Source organism: Dicentrarchus labrax, unplaced genomic scaffold (assembly GCF_905237075.1).
Source record: "Dicentrarchus labrax unplaced genomic scaffold, dlabrax2021, whole genome shotgun sequence".
Lineage (NCBI taxonomy): Eukaryota > Metazoa > Chordata > Actinopteri > Moronidae > Dicentrarchus > Dicentrarchus labrax.
In genome coordinates, this window is record NW_026136998.1 from 198,202 (window position 1) to 220,000 (window position 21,799).

The 21,799-nt window shown below is 39.8% G+C and overlaps 1 protein-coding gene across 7 annotated transcripts in view; it reads right to left on the reverse strand.

Annotated features, from left to right (window-relative positions):
• Positions 1-2,029: 2,029 nt before the first annotated feature.
• prkn (parkin RBR E3 ubiquitin protein ligase) overlaps positions 2,030-21,799 on the reverse strand; it is a 35,680-nt gene continuing 15,910 nt past the window's right edge. For 2 of the 7 annotated variants that reach the window (XM_051395711.1, XM_051395709.1), the window contains exons 9-12: positions 18,014-18,259; positions 17,810-17,927; positions 6,323-6,402; positions 2,030-4,444 (exon numbers count right to left, since the gene is read on the reverse strand). In XM_051395711.1, the coding sequence (XP_051251671.1) occupies positions 4,409-4,444; positions 6,323-6,402; positions 17,810-17,927; positions 18,014-18,259 (480 nt within the window). In that variant the 3' untranslated portion in view covers positions 2,030-4,408. Of the gene's footprint in view, positions 6,080-6,322; positions 6,403-12,836; positions 13,156-17,809; positions 17,928-18,013; positions 18,260-21,799 lie in introns of those variants that run through there. The other 5 variants (XR_007884031.1, XM_051395713.1, XM_051395710.1 and 2 more) reach the window with 5 other exon arrangements.

Consider the following 21,799-nt stretch of genomic DNA (forward strand, 5'->3'; position numbering starts at 1 on the left):
ACCTGGCGCCTGTGTTAATCTAATTTCGTTATGTTGTCCACATATCAAATGAACAGGTAAAAGTAAATTGTAAGCCAACAGTCGTAAACTAGAACTATTAGTACCACAAAACTCATGTAAACAGTAGGCGTTTTTTATGATTTTTTTACCCACCACCATCTCCCCCTATTGGAGGACACTTTTTCTTTTCTTTTTTATTCTCTTCTTCTTCATTATTATTATTATTATTATTATTATATGATAATAATAATAACAGTAGGCATCTTTTAGCTGCAGAGGCCTAATCTGTGCCCATCTATCCAGATAAAAGTTTGTAGTATTTGTAGAGTGTGGAATCACTGTGACTATCACGCTCACTAAACGACCGGCTGTCATCTCCCAAAGGTAGATTTTCCCCTTCAGAATTAGGATCAGTGAAAAGGAGACCCATCACTTCCCTAAGCGTCAACTTTTTGCTTGCCATTTTCGTTTATTTTGTCTCAATAACAATAATAATAATAATAATCCAGCAATACCGCTTCAGCATAAATAGCGCCGTGGCACACTATTTCCGGTTTCTCACCCAACAGTTTGGATGGGACTTCCTTGAACATTTTGCATTGAAACATGACGTTTTTCTGAGCTAAGGTCTAAGTATGGGATGTCTGCCAACTAGTGGAGGGGCGTATGAACAACATATAACACTATTAGGAGAAAACAGCTGTTTGATTCAGTACCATGTCCTGTCACAATTTTGAGACTTTGGCGCTTAAAGGGTTAACAGTGTGTTAAACAGAATTAAGAATTAAGTCTAACAGTCCTATGTTTAGCTATGAAAACTGTTATGCTATATGAATATGAAGAACATTGTTAACTGGTGATCCTGTAAACCAGGCCAGGGAAAAGTTGTGGTTCTGATGTCTTTGCTTGTGCAGGTCGGAGAAAGCTGGTTCATTCTGTGCCTTGTTTCCTTGCAGAGTTAGTAGTTAGCAGCTCAGTGCTAATGTCCTTTGCTTGTCCTTGTAAAGTCAGCTGGCAGGCTTTGAGTTTGTAACCATGTTTACTCTCATTAGCAGCATGCAAACCATGAACCTTAAGGAAAAGGGCAGGATCTTCATATTCAAAGGTCCAAGTAGTCTAAAAAGCAATGTTCTAGTGGAGGATGCGCTGCTTCATGAGTAGTAGGGTGCCAACAGGAGACAACAGAGCGGCTGGGTACATAATACCAGGGTAATACCATGTGATGATAGAAGGAATTAACTCAATACCACAGTAGGCTTCAGTACTGTTGTAACCTTCATAGCACTCTTAGTTTGTGTTGTTTTGTGTGTTTTTCAGTCTGTCAAGCTGTCTGATCACAGAGGAAGGCTGTGTTTCTCTGGCCTCAGCTCTGAGCTCCAACCCCTCCCATCTGAGAGAGCTGGACCTGAGCTACAATCATCCAGGAGACTCAGGAGTAAAGCTACTGTCTGCTGCACTGGAGGATCCACAGTGGAGACTGGACACTCTCAGGTATGGAGAGGTCTTTTTCCGCTGCAGACTTCTGAAAGAAGAGCTTTTTCTCTGACTGTCTGACACCAACCACGGTTGATAAACACTGACTCAGCAAACTGTTTGTGTCTTACATCAGATGATCAGTCAGAATTAGTCAGGGAAAAGTAGCCAGCAATGTGCTAAGGTGAGGTGATGAAATTGCTCTTTATCAAGACTTCTGGTCTGGCGGACTACGTGATGGCAGCATAGAGCGACAGGTCCCGATAATAATAATAATTAAAAGTTGCCCGATATAACTCGAATTTCAGTAGAGAGGCGCTAAAGCAAGGTTTGATATTACGGGTAAACAATGCCTAAAATAATGCCCAAAAAAGACAAGAAGAAACACGCTAAAAGTAGAAACCTTGACGAAGAAGAGGATGATAAGCTATCGCAAGCTAGCAGCAATATGGAAAAAGATGAGCACGTGGACACGGACTCGGAGCTAAGCCACGACGTACGCCTAGGTGTTATTCTAAAACAGCTGTGAGAATTCAGGAGAGACTCCACTCAGCAATTAAACAATTCAATTAAATTTTATTTGTATAGCGCCAATTCATAACAGAAGTAATCTCAAGACACTTTTCAAATAGAGCAGGTCTAGACTGAACTCCTTATAACATTAATTACAGAGACCCAACAGTACCACCATGAGCAAGACCTTGGCGACGGGGGGGTGGGTGGTCGTCTGCCTCGACCAGTTGGGGTGAGAGAGAGACAGAGAGAGAGAGAGAGAGAGAGAGAGAGAGACACACAGAGAGAGAGACAGACAGTCGCACAGCAACAACAGTAGCAACAACTACACTAATAGTAGTGACTGATGATGATGAACATGACAAAAGCAACGATGGGGGACAATGAGCAGTGACAACAGCAACAACAGTAACCGTAGCAATAATAATACTTATAATAATAATAATAACAGTAATATCAGTTATATAAGCAATGGCAGTCAAGCAGGACCATGGCAGGAGGCTCCATCAGGATCCATGAGAACCTGCAAGACAAAAAAGCACAAGAACTCCAGGGAAGAAGTGAAGTTAGTAACATGCATTAATGGGACATAAATGGGTGCAGAAAGAGAGAGGAAGAGAGGAGCTCAGTGCACCATGGGAAATCCCCCGATAGTCTAAGCCTATAGCAGCATAACTAAGGGATGGTTCAGGACTCACCTGATCCAGCCCTAACTATAAGCTTTATCAAAGAGGAATGTCTTAAGCCTACTCTTGAATGTGGTGAGGGTGTCTTCCTCCTGAACGACAACTAGAAGCTGGTTCCACAGGAGAGGAGCTTGGTAACTGAAGGCTCTGGCTCCTGTTCTACTTTTAGAGACTATAGGAACCACAAGTAGCCCAGCATTCAGAGAACGTAGTGTTCTAGTGGGGTAATAGGGTACTATGAGCTCTTTAAGATATGAAGGGGCCTGACCATGAAGAGCTTTATAGGTGAGGAGGAGGATTTTAAATTCTATTCTACATTTTACAGGGAGCCAATGCAGAGAAGCTAGTACAGGAGAGATGTGATCTCTTTTTCTAGTTCCTGTCAGTACTCGTGCTGCAGTGTTCTGAATTAATTGGAGCATTTTAATGGACTTATTGGGGCAACCTGATAATAAAGAGTTGCAGTAATCCTGCCTAGAAGTAACAAATGCATGGATTAGTTTTTCTGCATCTGTCTGTGATAGGATGTGTCTAATTTTTGTAATATTATGTAAATGAAAGAATGCAGTCCTAGAGGTTTGCTTTATGTGGGAATTAAATGACAAATTTAAAGATAACTCCAAGATTCCTGACAGTGGTGCTAGAGGCCAAGGTAATACCATCTAGAGTAACTATATCTTTAGACAGTGAGTCTCTAAGGTTTTTGGGGCCAAGTACAAGAATTTTGTTTTTTTCTGAGTTTAACATCAGAAAATTGCAGCTCATCCAGGATTTTATGTCCTTAAGACATGTTTGTAATTTTGTAATTTGTAACAGCATTAAAGAAGATATTAACAAAATGAACAAAAGAGTGGAAGAAACCGAGGAGCGGATCACTACGGCAGAGACACGGATCTAGTCAACGGAGGATGTATTGGCGCAGCTGGCGAAACTTCAGGAGCAGATGGATGCTAAATTGACTGAAGTGGAGGGACATTCAAGACGTGATAACATCAGGCTACATGGGGTAAAAGAAGGAGCTGAAGATAATGTCGGCACAATGATTTCTTTTTTGGAAGATTTATTAATGAAGGGTCTGGAGCTCCCCCCCACTACTGCGCTACATATTGAGAGAGCGCACTGGTCGCTCCGAACTGTGGAGGATATGGAAAATGCTGAAAGAGCCATATTGGTATTTGAACAGCAGCAACACTTTAAACAGGACATTGCTCTCCTTGAAAGAGTAAAACCCTGCACGAAAGACAGCTCCATACTGAAAATTGATCCAATCCTCGACCAAGGTATCCTGAGAGTGGGAGGAAGAATCAACAGATCAGCCATGCCAGTAAGCATTAAGAATCCCATAATCTTGCCCAAAAAATCCCACATATCAGAGATCATTCTAAGACACATACACATCCAAGTTGGCCATTCTGGTAGAAATCTCATGCTATCTAAAATGGGACAAAAGTACTGGATGCCCTCTGCAAACTCTTCGGCCCGTAGAATAATCAGAAACTGTTTTTTCTGTAGAAGAATGCAGTCCACAGTAAGAGAGCAGAAGATGGCAGATCTCCCTCAAGATCGTGTGATACCAGATTTACCACCTTTCACTTCAGTTGGTGTGGATTATTTTGGACCTTTTGTGATAAGACGAGGTCGAACCAATGTTAAAAGGTGGGGTGTAATTTTCACTTGCCTAACCAGCCGTGCAGTTCATCTTGAAGTAGCCAGCAGCTTGGACACTAACTCCTGCATCAATGCAATACGCAGATTCCTTTGCCGTAGAGGTACTGTAAAAAATGATTAAATCAGATCAAGGTACAAACGTTATTGGTGCAGAAAGGGAGCTTGAACAATCATGGAAAGAATTAAGTCAATGCAAAATCCAAAGAAACCTTGGTGGTATAAAGTGGATTTTTTAACCCAGCATCAGGTGCTCATCACGGTGGTGTATGGGAGAGACTTATAAAGTCACTCAAAAAGATCCTCTGTTCTGTGATAAAAGAATAAGGCCTGGATGATGAGACTTTGCAAACAGCCTTATGTGAAATGGAAGCAATAATGAATGATAGACCCATCACATCTGTAACAAATGACTTGAATGATGTGGAACCTTTAACACCCAATCATCTGCTTCTTCTTAAAACAAAACCCATCATGCCTCCTGGACTGTTCAATAAGGAAGCCCTGTACTCCAGGAGAAGATGGAGACAGGTGCAATATCTGGCAGATCTCTTTTGGAGGAGGTGGGTCAGAGAATACCTCCCTATCATGCAAAGAAGGAACAAATGTAATAACCCCAAAAGGAATTTTCAACCCGGAGACCTTGTCATGATTGTAGATGACTCTGTTCCAAGAAACTCCTGTGTCTTAGGACGGATTTTACAGACTTTTCCAGGAAGCAAAGGACTGGTTTGCAGTGTCTTGGTTCAAACTAAAACTAGCATCCTACAGAGACCTGTCAACAAACTTTGCCTACTCCTGGAGTCTGAAGAATAGTTAAAAGAATGGACATTTTTTGTTAGTATGAAAAAGGATATATGCATTTAAAATTGGCTGTATTTAAGTTATTTGTAATTGCTACATTTAAGATTCAAGCAATTAGGAGCTGGAATGTTGGAGCCAATTTTTGTATTTAATTATTTTAGAGTGTAGATAATTTATTTAGCTGATGAGATATATATGTTATGGTTTGTTTAAGTATCAGAAGAGTCATTTTGAATTTATTATTACAATTTATCTGTTCTGATTAACTCAGACTTTGATCAGCTGTGTAAAGAGGAAGAGGTGTGATTGAAGAAGCCTTTTGTCTGAACAGACAGGTTGAGGAAAGCTAAACAGGATCGACAGTCTTTGACCTCATGTTACCAAGAATACTTTATCTGTTCCAGATTCTTCCAGTTGAAATAAATGATAAACAATTTAATGAATGGGACAAATTACTATCAAGATTTATCTGGCAGGGGGAAAAGCCAAGGATAAAATTTCAAACTCTCCAATTATCGAAGTATAAAGGAGTACTTGCACTCCCATGCCTAAAAGATTATATTTCAGCCCAATTGAGGATCTTGTTTTGTTGGTGCAACTCTGAATACCAGGCGAGATGGAAAGAAATTGAAGAAAGAATATCAGGGAATATACCAATTCAGGTGAGGATAGGGGATGAAAGATGGATTAGAAACTTAATGGAAATAAATAATAAATGGATTATTTAAGTCTTAAAACCTGGCTAGCTGTTGTAAGTAAAAGCGGCTTGCGGGAAGAAATAAAGATTTTGAGATGGTGCTCACATGACCCCTGTAGTGTTCTCGTGCAGGGTGTTGAAACTCTGACTAAACACCAAGTTAAACCGTAGCCAATGAAGACAGAGTCGTTGTAAGTTTGACCATTTACTGTCACACTTCTTCATTAACATGCTGATGAAACTGCAAATAAAAGCAATACAAAAATATTTTAACTAAATATTTCAACATACACAGCTATATATATGAATACACATTGCTGTACTGCACTGTAGATACAGTTATAAAGACTAGTAACATTGCTGTTGGCTTGTATATAATTGTAAATAAAAACGTTTTTAAATTAACTTATCAAGTATAATTTTTTATGAAATCACTGCTAATATATGAACTTTAACATGTCTAATGTAAAATCCATCAACTTACGGCATTGCCTTTATGATACTTCAGAGTGGATGCGAACAGATTGTGGTTCAGAGCATAAAAAACATGTTTACCCTCCTTTCCTGCCAATCAGATAAACAGGAAGTGACCAAAGAGGAAGTGACTAAGCAGGATGTGATGTCGTAACATGAAACAAGCACATAATAAAGTTATAAATTTACAAATAAATTTGTTAAACTTTAAAGTATTCATTCACTTCTTGTTTCCAACTAAAATGAAATATCAACAAATTATCTAAAGGAGAAAAAGCCTTAAAGGCGACACAACCCCAAATAAACTAGATATTAACTATAAAAAATGGGTTAATCTGGGTCTCTTCTCATACTGCACCTTTTTTAATCAGAGGACAGTGAACAGTTTTGACGCATTAAAGAGACTACATGGTTTAAACAATAGTGACTTCTTTGATTCAATTCAATTCAATTTCAATTCAATTTTATTTGTATAGCGCCAATTCAACAGACGTTATCTCAGGACACTTTTCAAATAGACTAGGTCTAGACCGAACTCTTTAAAACATTATTTACAGAGACCCAACAGTACCACCATGAGCAAGCACTTGGCGACAAGGGCAAGGAAAAACTGCCTGTTAAAAGGCAGAAACCTAGGACAGATCCTCCGGCTCTAGGTGGGTGGTCGTCTGTCTCGACCAGTTGGGGTGAGAGAGAGAGAGAGAGACAGAGAGACAGAGAGAGAGAGAGAGAGAGAGAGAGAGAGAGAAAGACAGATAGACAGAGAGAGAGAGAGCGAGAGACAGACAGACAGACAGACAGGTGCACAGCAACAACAGTATTGGCAATGGCAATCTAGCAGGACCATGGCAGGAGGCTCCACCAGGATCGATAAGAACCTGCGAGACGAGAAAGCACAAGAACTCCGGGGAAGAAGTGAAGTTAGTAACATGCATTAATGGAACATGAATGAGTGCAGAAAGAGAGAGGAAGAGAGGAGCTCAGTGCACCATGGGAAATCCCCCGATAGTCTAGGCTTATAGTGTCTCTTTTGTAATATTACGTAAATGAAAGAAGGCAGTCCTAGAGGTCTTCTTCATGTGGGAGTTAAAAGACAAATCCTGATCAAAGATAACTCCAAGATTCCTGACAGTGGTGCTAGAGGCCAAGTTAATGCCATCTAGAGTAACTATATCTTTAGACAGTGAGTCTCTAAGGTTTTTGGGGCCAAGAACAAGATTTTCATTTTTTTCTGAGTTTAACATCAGAAAATTGCAGCTCATGCAGGATTTTATGTCCTTAAGACATATTTGTAATTTAGATAATTGATTAATTTCATCGGGCTTGATCGATAGATATAACTGCGTATCATCTGCATAACAGTGAAAGTTAATGTAGCGATTCCTAATAATGTTGCCTAAAGGGAGCATATATAAAGTAAATAGTATTGGTCCACGTACAGAACCTTGTGGAACTCCATGACTAACTGTAGTATTTATTGAAGATTCATCGTTAACATGTACAAACTGCGAACGATCTGATAAATATGACTTAAACCAGCTTAGTGCAGTTCCTTTAATGCCAATTTGATGCTCAAGTCTCTGTAAAAGAATATCATGGTCAATGGTGTCAAATGGAGCACTAAGATCTAATAATACAAGTACAGAGACAAGTCCATTGTCAGAAGCAGTCAGAAGGTCATTATTAACTTTAACCAGAGCTGTCTCTGTGCTGTGATGAACTCTAAATCCTGACTGAAAATCCTCAAATAAACTATTGTTATGTAGAAAGTCACACAACTCTTTGACGACTACTTTCTCCAGAATCTTAGAGAGGAAGGGGACGTTAGAGATCGGTCTATAGTTGGCTAAAACCCCTGGGTCAAGAGTGGGCTTTTTAAGAAGGGGTTTAATTACAGCTACTTTAAAGGACTGTGGTACATATCCTGATAATAAAGAAAGATTAATCATATCCAGTAAAGAAGTGCCAATTAAGGGAACAACTTCTTTAAGCAGCCTAGTTGGGATCGGGTCTAATAGACAGGTTGATGGCTTCGATGAAGAAATGATTGAAGTTAACTGATGAAGATCGATAGCAGAAAAACAGTCTAAATATATATCTAAGTTTACATTGACAGAAGTCCCTGAACTTGGAGAGCCACTGATAACTGTTGATGGCAGTTGGTGATTAATTTTCTCTCTAATAGTAATAATTTTATAATAGAAGAAGCTCATGAAGTCATTGCTACTTAAGTTTATGGGGATATGTGGCTCAATAGAGCTGTGACTCTCTGTCAGCCTGGCTACAGTGCTGAAGAGGAAGCTAGGGTTATTCTTATTTTCTTCTATTAGTGCTGAGTAATAGGCTCCTCTGGCATTACGGAGGGCCTTTCTATAAGTTTTAAGATCATCTTGCCAAATTGAGCGATATTCTGATAATTTGGAAGAGCGCCATTTCCTTTCAGATTTCCTAGCTATTTGCTTTAACTGGCGGGTTTGGTGGTTGTACCAAGGTGCTAGTCTCCTATGTTTTAATAATTTCCTTTTTTTAGGAGCGATAGAGTCTAATGTTGATCGTAGTGAGCCTGTAGCACTATCGACAAGATTATCAATTTGAGAGGGACTAAAGTCGTTATAGGACTCTGTTAAATTCAGACATGGCATTGAATTAAACACTGAAGGAATCTCCTCCTTAAATTTAGCTACAGCACTGTCAGATAGACATCTGCTGTAGGAAGTTTTGCCTAATGGCTTATAATCTAATAGTATGAATTCAAAAGTTATTAAATAATGGTCAGATAGGAAAGGATTATGTGGGAAGACTATTAAATGTTCAATATCAATGCCATATGATAGAACAAGGTCAAGAGTGTGATTAAAACAATGAGTTGGTTTATTTACACTCTGACAGAAGCCAATTGAGTCTATTAATGAGATAAATGCGTTACTAACAAATAACAAATAGAACTGGCTGCTGTGGTTTCCAGGATGGGTGAGAAAGACTAAGAACAAGGCTTTCAAATGAATTATAATTTAGTTTAGGTTTAGGGTCCATTAAAACGCTCAAATCATATATGGCTGCTACTTTAGATTTCTTCAGGTTCGTCATCACATTAATAGTTATATTCCGGAGAGCCAAAAAGTATTTGAGAATGAATTGTTAAAAATGTTTATTAGTGCCTACAGAGCGGACTCAGGGCTTAAAATAATAATTAAAAAGATTTTATAAGGGACTCCAAGTAGTTAAGACGAATAGTAACATCTACATTAAACAAAAATGGGAAAGCGAAACAACAGTTGCATCAAAGAGGAAGTCTGGACCAAATATTGTGAATTTCAATGCAAGATATCAAGCTCAATCTCTTGGAGAGTGTTTGGCTCAGTAGATATTTTATTTCACCTGTTCAGCAGTCTCATCACTCAGGTTCCTCCAGTTGCTGGAGAAAATGTGGTTCTCAGGAAGCAAACCATTACCACTTGTTCTGGGCCTGTCCAATTGTAAATGTTTTATGGGGTAAGGTCTACACAGAATTAGTGATGATATTTGGAACGAAAATTGCTTTTAATTGGGACAAACTTCTCTTTGGTTTTCTACATTCAACATCTGTAAATAATTACAAAGAAATGGCTTAAACCAAATGACCCATCTATAGAGGCATGGTATGACATTGTTTACGAAATCTATGTAATGGAAAGAATTACCTTTTCTGTGAGACTAGAGAAAACTACATTTGAAAAGTAAAAAATGTATATTGCTCCTATATGAATCACTGTATATTTCTATCAAACTATGCGTAATGTGTTAAGTGCTGATATGTGATTCTAAATAAAGAGAAAATGAAAAAAAAAAAAAAGAAATTGCTCTTTATCTGACCTCTTCCACAAGAGGTTTTGTGGCTCTGCTGCAATTTCATGCTACTTTCTCTGAAATCAGCTGATTAATAATAAGTGCTCCATGTGAAGATGTAAGTCCATTTGTAGAGAATAACCTCTGTGTATGTGAGCGATGTAATGTCCATGTTTCCATGCTGGTCTGACCCCCCTCCTCCTTTCAGGGTGGAGCCTGCTGGAGTCCGATGGTTGAGACCAGGTCTGAGGAAGTGTAAGTGTGAAAACAAAGCAGCACACATTCAACCATCTTCACACTGTGACATCACTCATTCACAGCTCTGATGTCATCATCAAAGTGTCAATCAATGATCAGATGATAGATCAATAATTGCAGCTGTATTGTGTCTTGTTCTCTCCATCAAATTCCTGTGAACTCACAGTCGACACAAACACAGTGAACAGAAACATCAAACTGTCTGACAACAACAGGGAGATGATTTCTGTGGAGGAGGATCAGTCATATCCTGATCATCCAGACAGATTTGACTACTGGGAACAGCTGCTGTGTACAAATGGTCTGACTGGTCGCTGCTACTGGGAGGTCGAGTGTAGCGGAAAGATTCATATATCAGTGAGTTACAAACGAATCAGCAGGAGAGGAGAGGGAGCTGTGTTTGGATGGAACGATCAGTCCTGGAGTCTGAGCTGCTCTGATGGGCATTACTCTGTCTGGCACAATAACAAAGGCACACCAGTCCCTCTCCCCCCTTCCTCCTCCATGACCTCCTCCTCCTCTGGTAGAGTAGCAGTGTATGTGGACTGTCCTGCTGGCACTCTGTCCTTCTACGCAGACTCCTCTGACACACTGATCCACCTCCACACCTTCAACACCACATTCACTGAACCTCTTTATCCTGGGTTCGGGTTCTGGTCCAGGTCTGGTTCCTCAGTGTCTCTGTGTCCTCAGTAGGAGGACTCTGTCTCTGTCCCTGTCTCCTGTTAGAGAAACTGTCTCTGTTGACCAGATAATTCAGTCTGTACAAGATCTGTGGTGTATATACAGTTAAAAAATATACAGTAGGGTTGCCCGGTTAGCTCAGCTGGTAGAGCTGGCGGCCTATGTACCGTGGCTGAGTCCTTGCTGCAGCGGCCCTTTGCTGCGTGTCATCCCCTCTCTCTGCCCCCCTTTCCTGTCTATCTTCAGCTGTCACTATCAAGTTAAGGCAATAAAAGCCCCCAAAAATACTTAAAATACTTGTTTTTGTTGGAAGAAGAAAATCTATAATCTGTAACATTTACTCATTAAACAGTGTATAAACTCTAGAGGTATGTTCTATATGTGGTTGAGTTATGTCCTTACATTATCCCAGATGTTTCTAACAATGCTCAAACTGTTATTTTATTCAGGTAACGCTGCGTCATATCCCCATTTTTAAGGTGGAACTGCTTTATTCAGTGTTTTTAGCGGTTTTAATCAGTGGTTATGCTGCTTCACCACCTCATCAGACTTGTTATTGTTTTGAGAGACCCCCTAGTGGCAGAAATTACATATTGTATGTTTTACAAACTGTATTATTTCCTGCATGAATGAAGAAGACCTTTTCATACAACTCCTACCACAAAAGAATAGTTATGATGTTGATGGGTTACTTCATGCAAAGAACGATGACGGTTGGCTGATTGCAGTAGAACCACATTCAGCTGTAGTTACCAAAAAATCGAGTGGAGGGTGCTGCATCAGTGTACCAGAGCATATGAGCGGAGCGGGCAGCGGAAGGATTTTGTGTTGAGTGAGGAGCGGCAATTTTTTTAAAAGGTGGAGCGGAGCCTTATTTCTCGCTCCAATTTCGCTTGGTCGCTCATGCCCCACCCAGAATGCATCTTTGCACCTGCGCGCACACCCACACTATTTAAAGTTAGTTTAATGTGTACTTCAGAAAAGAAACTGAGAAGTCGTACAAGTGTACTATTCCTGTAAAAGTAACAAATGGGGATAATTTGGAACAAGAAAAAGAATGCGGCGACATTGTTGCAGTCGGTAAAGAGTATTTTTAAATTAAATGAAAATACGTAGCCTGGGGAAAAACGGCCAAGCTCATGTTTTATTTGTGAATAGAAGATTGCAGGTGAGGGTTGTACGATGCAGGTTTTTTTTTGAGTGGAGTGGTGAGCGAGTGGAGCGGCTAAAATTTATGGAGTGGAGCGGAGAATGCACAGAACCAGGCGGAGCTGACGAGCGGCGCAAATTGACAGGTCTGTGAGCGAGGAGTGGAAATTTTCGAACCGGTTCACTCCGCTCACATGCTCTGACAACAATCAGATAATAATCTTTTTGAATTAGTGAATATTTATTTGGACAGAAACTCAAACCAGTGACGTTTTAATTACAATGTCCGCCACTAATTCAACTTCACATAATATAACATCTTTTAAATTATAAATATGGAGAATTCTCCCACCATCCCCTACAGCTTCCTGCCAGATATGCTGCGTTCACGTCACATCAGAGTTGTTGTAATTACGAGTTCCTGACTCAAAATAATCACTGCATGATAAAGTAAAAAAAATCATGCAGTGATTATTTTCACAGATATTACAATATGATTCAAAGTTAATGGGGGACGATTTTTATATCAGAATTTCCATTTTCACTGAAAACTATTAAAATCATGATGACATTAGTTGATCTGTACCAAACAAACATTCTCTTCCAACTGCAGAACAAAACTAGAAAGCTTTATTATAATGCTGTTTTATTTGATCTTTAATCAAACAAACATACATCCACATTTATAAAGATTGACGCCATGACAGCTCTCAAACAGTGATACAGTATAGACTGTCTCTCTATCTCCCCCTGGTGGCTGACTGCAGTATAGACTCTCTCTCTATCTCCCCCTGGTGGCTGATTGCAGTATAGATAGTGTGTATTATCCAAACCAGTGGTCTCCCATACATTCTCTGTTCCAGGCAACTCCACAGAGCCAACACCACTCTGCTCTGCACAGAGGACACTGCATGTGCATACAGCCGCCTGCAGGGGGAGACAGACACACTCATTACTCACATATATACTGCATGTACAGTACATGTACACAGTAACTATACTCAGTAATCATACTATGTATAGTTACTGAAATACAAACTTCTGTGTTATATATAAAATATATTTGTTGGTCTTTTTATGCTTTCATTTTGTTTTGGGGGTGGGGTGGGGGGGGGGTGCAGAAAAGGACCACAGGTTGGAATCTAACCCATGCCGCTGTGGTAAGGACTCTAGGTGCATCCCGACCTACAGTAATATGTGAACTATTATCACTGTCTGCTCCAATAGGCTCAGCTAATAATCCCCAGATGGAGTCAGTCAGAGTTCCCAATGGAAAACATGAAGACTCCCTGTTTTAATTCCCACATTGTCCTTAAACTGTCTAGAAATCAGGATTTACAGACACTGAAGCTGTAGTAACTGCAGCTGAAGCTAAGAGACAGCGAGGGAGAGCGCAGTGACTGCAACCGAAGCTCAGAGACAGCGAGGGAGAGCGCAGTGCCTGCACTAACAGCAGGTTGGTTTGTAGGGAGGAGTACTCAGAACAGATCTGAAAGATTATGGAGACCTTTTACAGGGACTGTGGCTACATGAGTGTTATATATATATATATATATATATGAATGTTATAAGGAGTTCGGTCTAGACCTGCTCTATTTGAAAAGTGTCCTGAGATAACTTCTGTTATGAATTGGCGCTATACAAATAAAATTTAATTGAATTGAGTTGAATTGAATTGAATTGAATGAGTGGGGGTTTAACTACATTCATTTGACCTTATTCTTAAGATGTTAATACTGGGAAATTTTTTAAAGACCTCATTGTTTTGTTCTGTTTTTATTGATTTATATGTCTTTACAATATATCTTGTCAAGGTTAATACATTTATTAATAACTAATGATCTTTGTTTTCTGTGTTTCAGATCAGTAACTTCATCTTCACAGAATTTAATTGAAGATTTAGATTTTTAGGACCAGTTCAGACCAGATCAGACCAGTTCAGACCAGATAAAAACAGAGAGAGCAGAGCTGCTGTCTTACACACTTCTCTGCGCTTTCTTTAGAACAGTCACCCACCCAAAACCCCATAGAGACTGTGTCTGTCCCCCGACCACCTAAATTATTTAAAGAAATAAAAACAAGAGGAGTTCAACATGAAAATCTAATAAAAATTAAAACCAACTCCTCAGTAGCACAAAATAAGAGAATGAAATGTGGGCTGTTAAATATCAGGTCTCTGTCCTCTAAAGCTGTTTTAGTGAATGAATTAATATCAGATTATGATATTGATTTACTTTGTCTTACTGAGACCTGGTTGTCCCACGAGGAGTATGTTAGCCTAAATGAATCCACCCCCCCCAGTCATATTAATACTCACATTCCTCGAAGCACTGGCCGAGGAGGTGGAGTAGCAGCCATATATGATTCGAGCGTTTTAATGGACCCTAAACCTAAACTAAATTATAATTCATTTGAAAGCCTTGTTCTTAGTCTTTCTCACCCAAACTGGAAAACACTGCAGCCAGTTCTATTTGTTATAGTGTACCGCGCTCCTGGACCGTACTCTGATTTTATATCTGAATTCTCAGAGTTTTTATCAAGTTTAGTCCTTAAATCAGATAAAGTAATTATTGTAGGTGATTTTAATATTCATGTGGATGTTAACAATGACAGCCTTAGTAATGCATTTATATCATTAATAGACTCAATTGGCTTCTGTCAGAGTGTAAATAAACCAACTCATGGTTTTAATCACACTCTTGACCTTTTTCTATCATATTGCATAGATATTGAACATTTAATAGTCTTCCCACATAATCCTTTCCTATCTGACCATTATTTAATAACTTTTGAATTCATGTTGTTAGATTATAAGCCATTAGGCAAAACTTCCTACAGCAGATGTCTATCTGACAGTGCTGTAGCTAAATTTAAGGGAGGAGATTCCTTCAGTGTCCCTCTGAAATTGATAATCTTGTCGATAGTGCTACAGGCTCACTACGATCAACATTAGACTCTATCGCTCCTATAAAAAGGAAATTATTAAAACATAGGAGACTAGCACCTTGGTATAACCACCAAACCCGCCAGTTAAAACAAATAGCTAGGAAATCTGAAAGGAAATGGCACTCTTCCAAATTATCAGAATATCGCTCAATTTGGCAAGATAATCTTAAAACTTATAGAAAGGCCCTCCGTAATGCCAGAGGAGCCTATTACTCAGCACTAATAGAAGAAAATAAGAATAACCCTAGGTTCCTCTTCAGCACTGTAGCCAGGCTGACAGAGAGTCACAGCTCTATTGAGCCACATATCCCCATAAACTTAAGTAGCAATGACTTCATGAGCTTCTTCTATAATACAATTATTACTATTAGAGAGAAAATTAATCACCAACTGCCATCAACAGTTATCAGTGGCTCTCCAAGTTCAGGGACTTCTGTCAGTGTAAACTTAGATATATATTTAGACTGTTTTTCTGCTATCGATCTTCATCAGTTAACTTCAATCATTTCTTCATCGAAGCCATCAACCTGACTATTAGACCCGATCCCAACTAGGCTGCTTAAAGAAGTTGTTCCCTTAATTGGCACTTCTTTACTGGATATGATTAATCTTGCTTTATTATCAGGATATGTACCACAGTCCTTTAAAGTAGCTGTAATTAAACCCCTTCTTAAAAAGCCCACTCTTGACCCAGGGGTTTTAGCCAACTATAGACCGATCTCTAACCTCCCCTTCCTCTCTAAGATTCTGGAGAAAGTAGTCGCCAAAGAGTTGTGTGACTTTCTACATAACAATAGTTTATTTGAGGATTTTCAGTCAGGATTTAGAGTTCATCATAGCACAGAGACAGCTCTGGTTAAAGTTAATAATGACCTTCTGATTGCTTCTGACAATGGACTTGTCTCTGGACTCGTATTATTAGATCTTAGTGCTGCATTTGACACCATTGACCATAATATTCTTTTACAGAGACTTGAGCATCAAATTGGCATTAAAGAAACCGCACTAAGCTGGTTTAAGTCATATTTATCAGATCGCTCGCAGTTTGTACATGTTAACGATGAATCTCAATAAATACTACAGTTAGTCATGGAGTTCCACAAGGTTCTGTACTTGGACCAATACTATTTACTTTATATATGCTCCCTTTAGGCAACATTATTAGGAATCACTCCATTAACTTTCACTGTTATGCAGATGATACGAAGTTATATCTATCAATCAAGCCCGATGAAATTAATCAATTATCTAAATTACAAACATGTCTTAAGGACATAAAATCCTGGATGACCTGCAATTTTCTGATGTTAAACTCAGAAAAAAACGAAATTCTTGTTCTTGGCCCCAAAAACCTTAGAGACTCACTGTCTAAAGATATAGTTACTCTAGATGGCATTACCTTGGCCTCTAGCACCACTGTCAGGAATCTTGGAGTTATCTTTGATCAGGATTTGTCATTTAACTCCCACATGAAGCAGACCTCCAGGACTGCCTTCTTTCATTTACGTAATATTACAAAAATTAGACACATACTATCACAGACAGATGCAGAAAAACTAATCCATGCATTTGTTACTTCAAGGCTGGATTACTGCAACTCTTTATTATCAGGTTGCCCCAATAAGTCCATTAAAACACTCCAATTAATTCAGAACGCTGCAGCACGAGTACTGACAGGAACTAGAAAAAGAGATCACATCTCTCCTGTACTAGCTTCTCTGCATTGGCTCCCTGTAAAATGTAGAATAGAATTTAAAATCCTCCTCCTCAACTATAAAGCTCTTCATGGTCAGGCCCCTTCATATCTTAAAGAGCTCATAGTACCCTATTACCCCACTAGAACACTACGTTCTCTGAATGCTGGGCTACTTGTGGTTCCTATAGTCTCTAAAAGTAGAACAGGAGCCAGAGCCTTCAGTTACCAAGCTCCTCTCCTGTGGAACCAGCTTCCAGTTGTGGTTCGGGAGGCAGACACCCTCACCACATTCAAGAGTAGGCTTAAGACATTCCTCTTTGATAAAGCTTATAGTTAGGGCTGGATCAGGTGAGTCCTGAACCATCCCTTAGTTATGCTGCTATAGGCCTAGACTATCGGGGGATTTCCCATGGTGCACTGAGCTCCTCCCTTCCTCTCTCTTTCTGCACTCATTCATGTTCCATTAATGCATGTTACTAACTTCACTTCTTCCCCGGAGTTCTTGTGCTTTCTCGTCTCGCAGGTTCTTATCGATCCTGGTGGAGCCTCCTGCCATGGTCCTGCTAGATTGCCATTGCCAATACTGTTGTTGCTGTGCACCTGTCTGTCTGTCTCTCGCTCTCTCTCTCTCTCTCTCTCTCTCTCTCACCCCAACTGGTCGAGACAGACGACCACCCACCTAGAGCCGGAGGATCTGTCCTAGGTTTCTGCCTTTTAACAGGCAGTTTTTCCTTGCCCTTGTCGCCAAGTGCTTGCTCATGGTGGTACTGTTGGTTCTCTGTAATTAATGTTTTAAAGAATTCGGTCTAGACCTGCTCTATTTGAAAAGTGTCCTGAGATAACTTCTGTTATGAATTGGCGCTATACAAATAAAATTGAATTGAATTGAATTGAATTGAATTGAATTGAATCAGACCAGATCTATAAGTGGTCTCTCACCGTTTCTCTCCACAGGAACTGAACACTGAGGGCAGCGTTTAGTCGACTCCTGCAGGAGCAGCAGGGAGGCTCGATCCCACCTCCCTCTGAGCGACGCCTCCTCATCTACCACAAAACCCTGAAGAGCAGGATCAGTTTAATGATTGATCAGCTCACCTGTTTATTGATGGATCAGTTGATCTTTTTATTGATTTGTCAGCTCACCTGTGAGGCTTCACCTGTGGGCCGGGCCGGCTCAGTGTGACACACCCCCTCGTGGTACCCCTCCCTGCAGTCTTTGCAGAAGACGAACCCGCAGCCGAGCTGTCTGTCACACTCCACCCTCCTGTCATCCTCAGGTGGTACAAGCCCTGCCCCACAGCCAGGTGACGGACACATCACTCCTCCAATCGTCAGCAGGCACTCCTCAGCCCCGTACTGCAGGTACCGCCCATACTTTGAAACAGACCACTGACAATGTCAGAACACATTTAACTCAGAGGACACCAGCAGAGGGAGCTCTCTGTCTGTCCCTTCCATATGTTTAGACTAAGCTTACGTCCATCACAATGTATCTGTCCTACCCACTTTAAATATACATACATGTATACATATATGTAAGGTAGGAGCGTCCGTCTGTCCCTTCTAAGACGCTCTGATACATATCGAGATACATTGGCTACGATATGATTCAGGGACATTTTAATCTGTAACAATGTGAACATTTGTTTAATGTAGACATTTATTTTACATTCTAAATTAAAATAAAGCAATTCTAAATAAGTGACATTGTTTACCTTCAAATACATATTTTATAAAATACCAGTGAATCCCAAATATTTGCTTCTTTATGGTAAAATCTGTCTGATTTCAGAGTTACAGTCATTGTTGCTTTTCCAAAAGACAGACAGACAGACAGATACGTTGTGTACAGAAAGTGTTTAATATCTGGACTGAACTGCTGTCACTGACTCATATCAGTGAATCTTTACAGCACTAACAAATATGTATATTTAAAGTATATTTATAGTAGATTCATAGTAGATGACCTAATCCTGGACATGTTGATGTTTCCATCTGATGGAATGGAGTAGAAACATGACAAATAAATAATAAAGTGTTAACTCAGAGGACACATCCAGCAGGGTTACATCCGACCATCACAATATAATACTGCGCTGTATGTATTAGATAGATGTATAAATAAGCACTCGGAGTTACTCCTTCTTTTAGTGACTTTTCGCTACTTTCAAATTTTTTCATACACGCTAGCTTCATTAGCATTAGCAGTTAGCTATGTCTTCTCCCTCTCCCTCTCCTCTGTCCTGCTCAGTGTGCCAGATGTTGAGCTATTCCTCTGCCTCCTTTAATGATAATGGTACCTGTATTAAGTGTAGTTTATTTACTGCGCTGGAGGCAAGGCTTAGTGAGTTAGAGGAACGGCACTGCACCACTGAGATATCTTTAGCCGCTATAGTTAGCCAGCCCCCAGTAGCCGGTGTGGTCCGCCCGAAGGTTCCCTTAATTGGCACTTCTTTACTGGATATGATTAATCTTTCTTTATTATCAGGATATGTACCACAGTCCTTTAAAGTAGCTGTAATTAAACCCCTTCTTAAAAAGCCCACTCTTGACCCAGGGGTTTTAGCCAACTATAGACCGATCTCTAACCTCCCCTTCCTCTCTAATATTCTGGAGAAAGTAGTCGCCAAAGAGTTGTGTGACTTTCTACATAACAATAGTTTATTTGAGGATTTTCAGTCAGGATTTAGAGTTCATCATAGCACAGAGACAGCTCTGGTTAAAGTTAATAATGACCTTCTGATTGCTTCTGACAATGGACTTGTCTCTGTACTTGTATTATTAGATCTTAGTGCTCCATTTGACACCATTGACCATGATATTCTTTTACAGAGACTTGAGCATCAAATTGGCATTAAAGGAACCGCACTAAGCTGGTTTAAGTCATATTTATCAGTTCGTTCACAGTTTGTACATGTTAACGATGAATCTTCAATAAATACTACAGTTAGTCATGGAGTTCCACAAGGTTCTGTACTTGGACCAATACTATTTACTTCATATATGCTCCCTTTAGGCAACATTATTAGGAATCACTCCATTAACTTTCACTGTTATGCAGATGATACGCAGTTATATCTATTGATCAAGCCCGATGAAATTAATCAATTATCTAAATTACAAACATGTCTTAAGGACATAAAATCCTGGACGAGCTGCAATTTTCTGATGTTGAACTCAGAAAAAAACAAAATTCTTGTTCTTGGCCCCAAAAACCTTAGAGACTCACTGTCTAAAGATATAGTTACTCTAGACGGCATTACCTTGGCCTCTAGCACTACTGTCAGGAATCTTGGAGTTATCTTTGATCAGGATTTGCCATTTAACTCCCACATGAAGCAGACCTCCAGGACTGCCTTCTTTTATTTATGTAATATTACAAAAATTAGACACATCCTATCACAGACAGATGCAGAAAAACTAATCCATACATTTGTTACTTCAAGGCTGGATTACTGCAACTCTTTATTATCAGGTTGCCCCAATAAGTCCATTAAAACGCTCCAATTAAGTCCCCTTAGTTATGCTGCTATAGGCCTAGACTATCGGGGGATTTCCCATGGTGCACTGAGCTCCTCTCTTCCTCTCCCTTTCTGCACTCTGCATGTTACTAATTTCACTTCTTCCCCGGAGTTCTTGTGCTTTCTCGTCTCGCAGATTCTTATCGATCCTGGTGGAGCCTCCTGCCATTGCCAATACTGTTGTTGCTGTGCACCTGTCTGTTTGTCTGTCTGTCTGTCTCTCTCTCTCTCTCTCTCTCCCTTTTTTTTTTCCTTGCCCTTGTCGCCTAGTGCTTGCTCATGATGGTACTGTTGGGTCTCTGTAAATAATGTTTTAAAGAGTTCGGTCTAGACCTGCTCTATTTGAAAAGTGTCCTGAGATAACTTCTGTTATGAATTGGCGCTATACAAATAAAATTGAATTGAATTGAAAATTGAATATATCTATACATATATATATATATATATATATATATATATATATATTAGCATTTGCACAAAGCAAGCCGATCCACTTTTCCATGTTGATAAGAGCATTAAAATAAGAAAAAAATAATGGGACAAAAATAGAATAAAAAAATAAAAAATAATAGATAAAAATGTGCGATTAATTGCGAGTTAACTATGACATTAATGCGATTAATCTCGATTAAATATTTTAATCGTTTGACAGCACTAATATATATGTATAGATATGTATATACAGTGTTTCCTCTATGTTGATTTTGGAGCGGCGGCCCGCTGCTGTTCAATTTCTGCCTCCGCGGTATCAGAAATGGGGCAGACGCACAATGTAGTCACGGTTGCCTTTTAAATGATCCTGCCGACATAATGCCCCCCCGCTGGCTGCCGCTCACATTGCAGTTTAACAACAAGTAGAACTATTCAGAGGTTATTGGGGCTGTCCAGTTTAACTCCACATACTGTTGTGTTGATGGAGCTTATTGTCAAAACGTTCGCTTTCTTCCAAGTCGACCATTAAACTAACAGCTCCACCAAAAACGTCACCGCGGTGGGTCCGTTTTAATTGGACAACGTTCAACTTGTCAGTTTCTCAGCTCAACGTCCTGATATCAAACATCTGGAAACATTAAAACGGTAAATATATTTGTTGTGTCGCAGCGAAGTGTCACTTCTGTAAAACGTTTGCCGATGGGACGCGGGGGCGTTCAGATGGGCCTGCCGCCGCTGCTAAAAAAAATCCTAGAGGAAACACTGTATATATATAAATTAGGGATGTCCAGGGCCTATATTATCGGCCGGTATTCACAAAAAAATTTAATATTGGGAATTATCGGTATCAGGTTTTTATAACCGATGTTTGTTCTGTAGGCTTCAGCATTTCCGAGCCTGCATGAACGCAGCATGGGACGTTTACCGGCGCGCGCTAGATGACGTATAACAACAACAACTACACGCTAGACTGGTT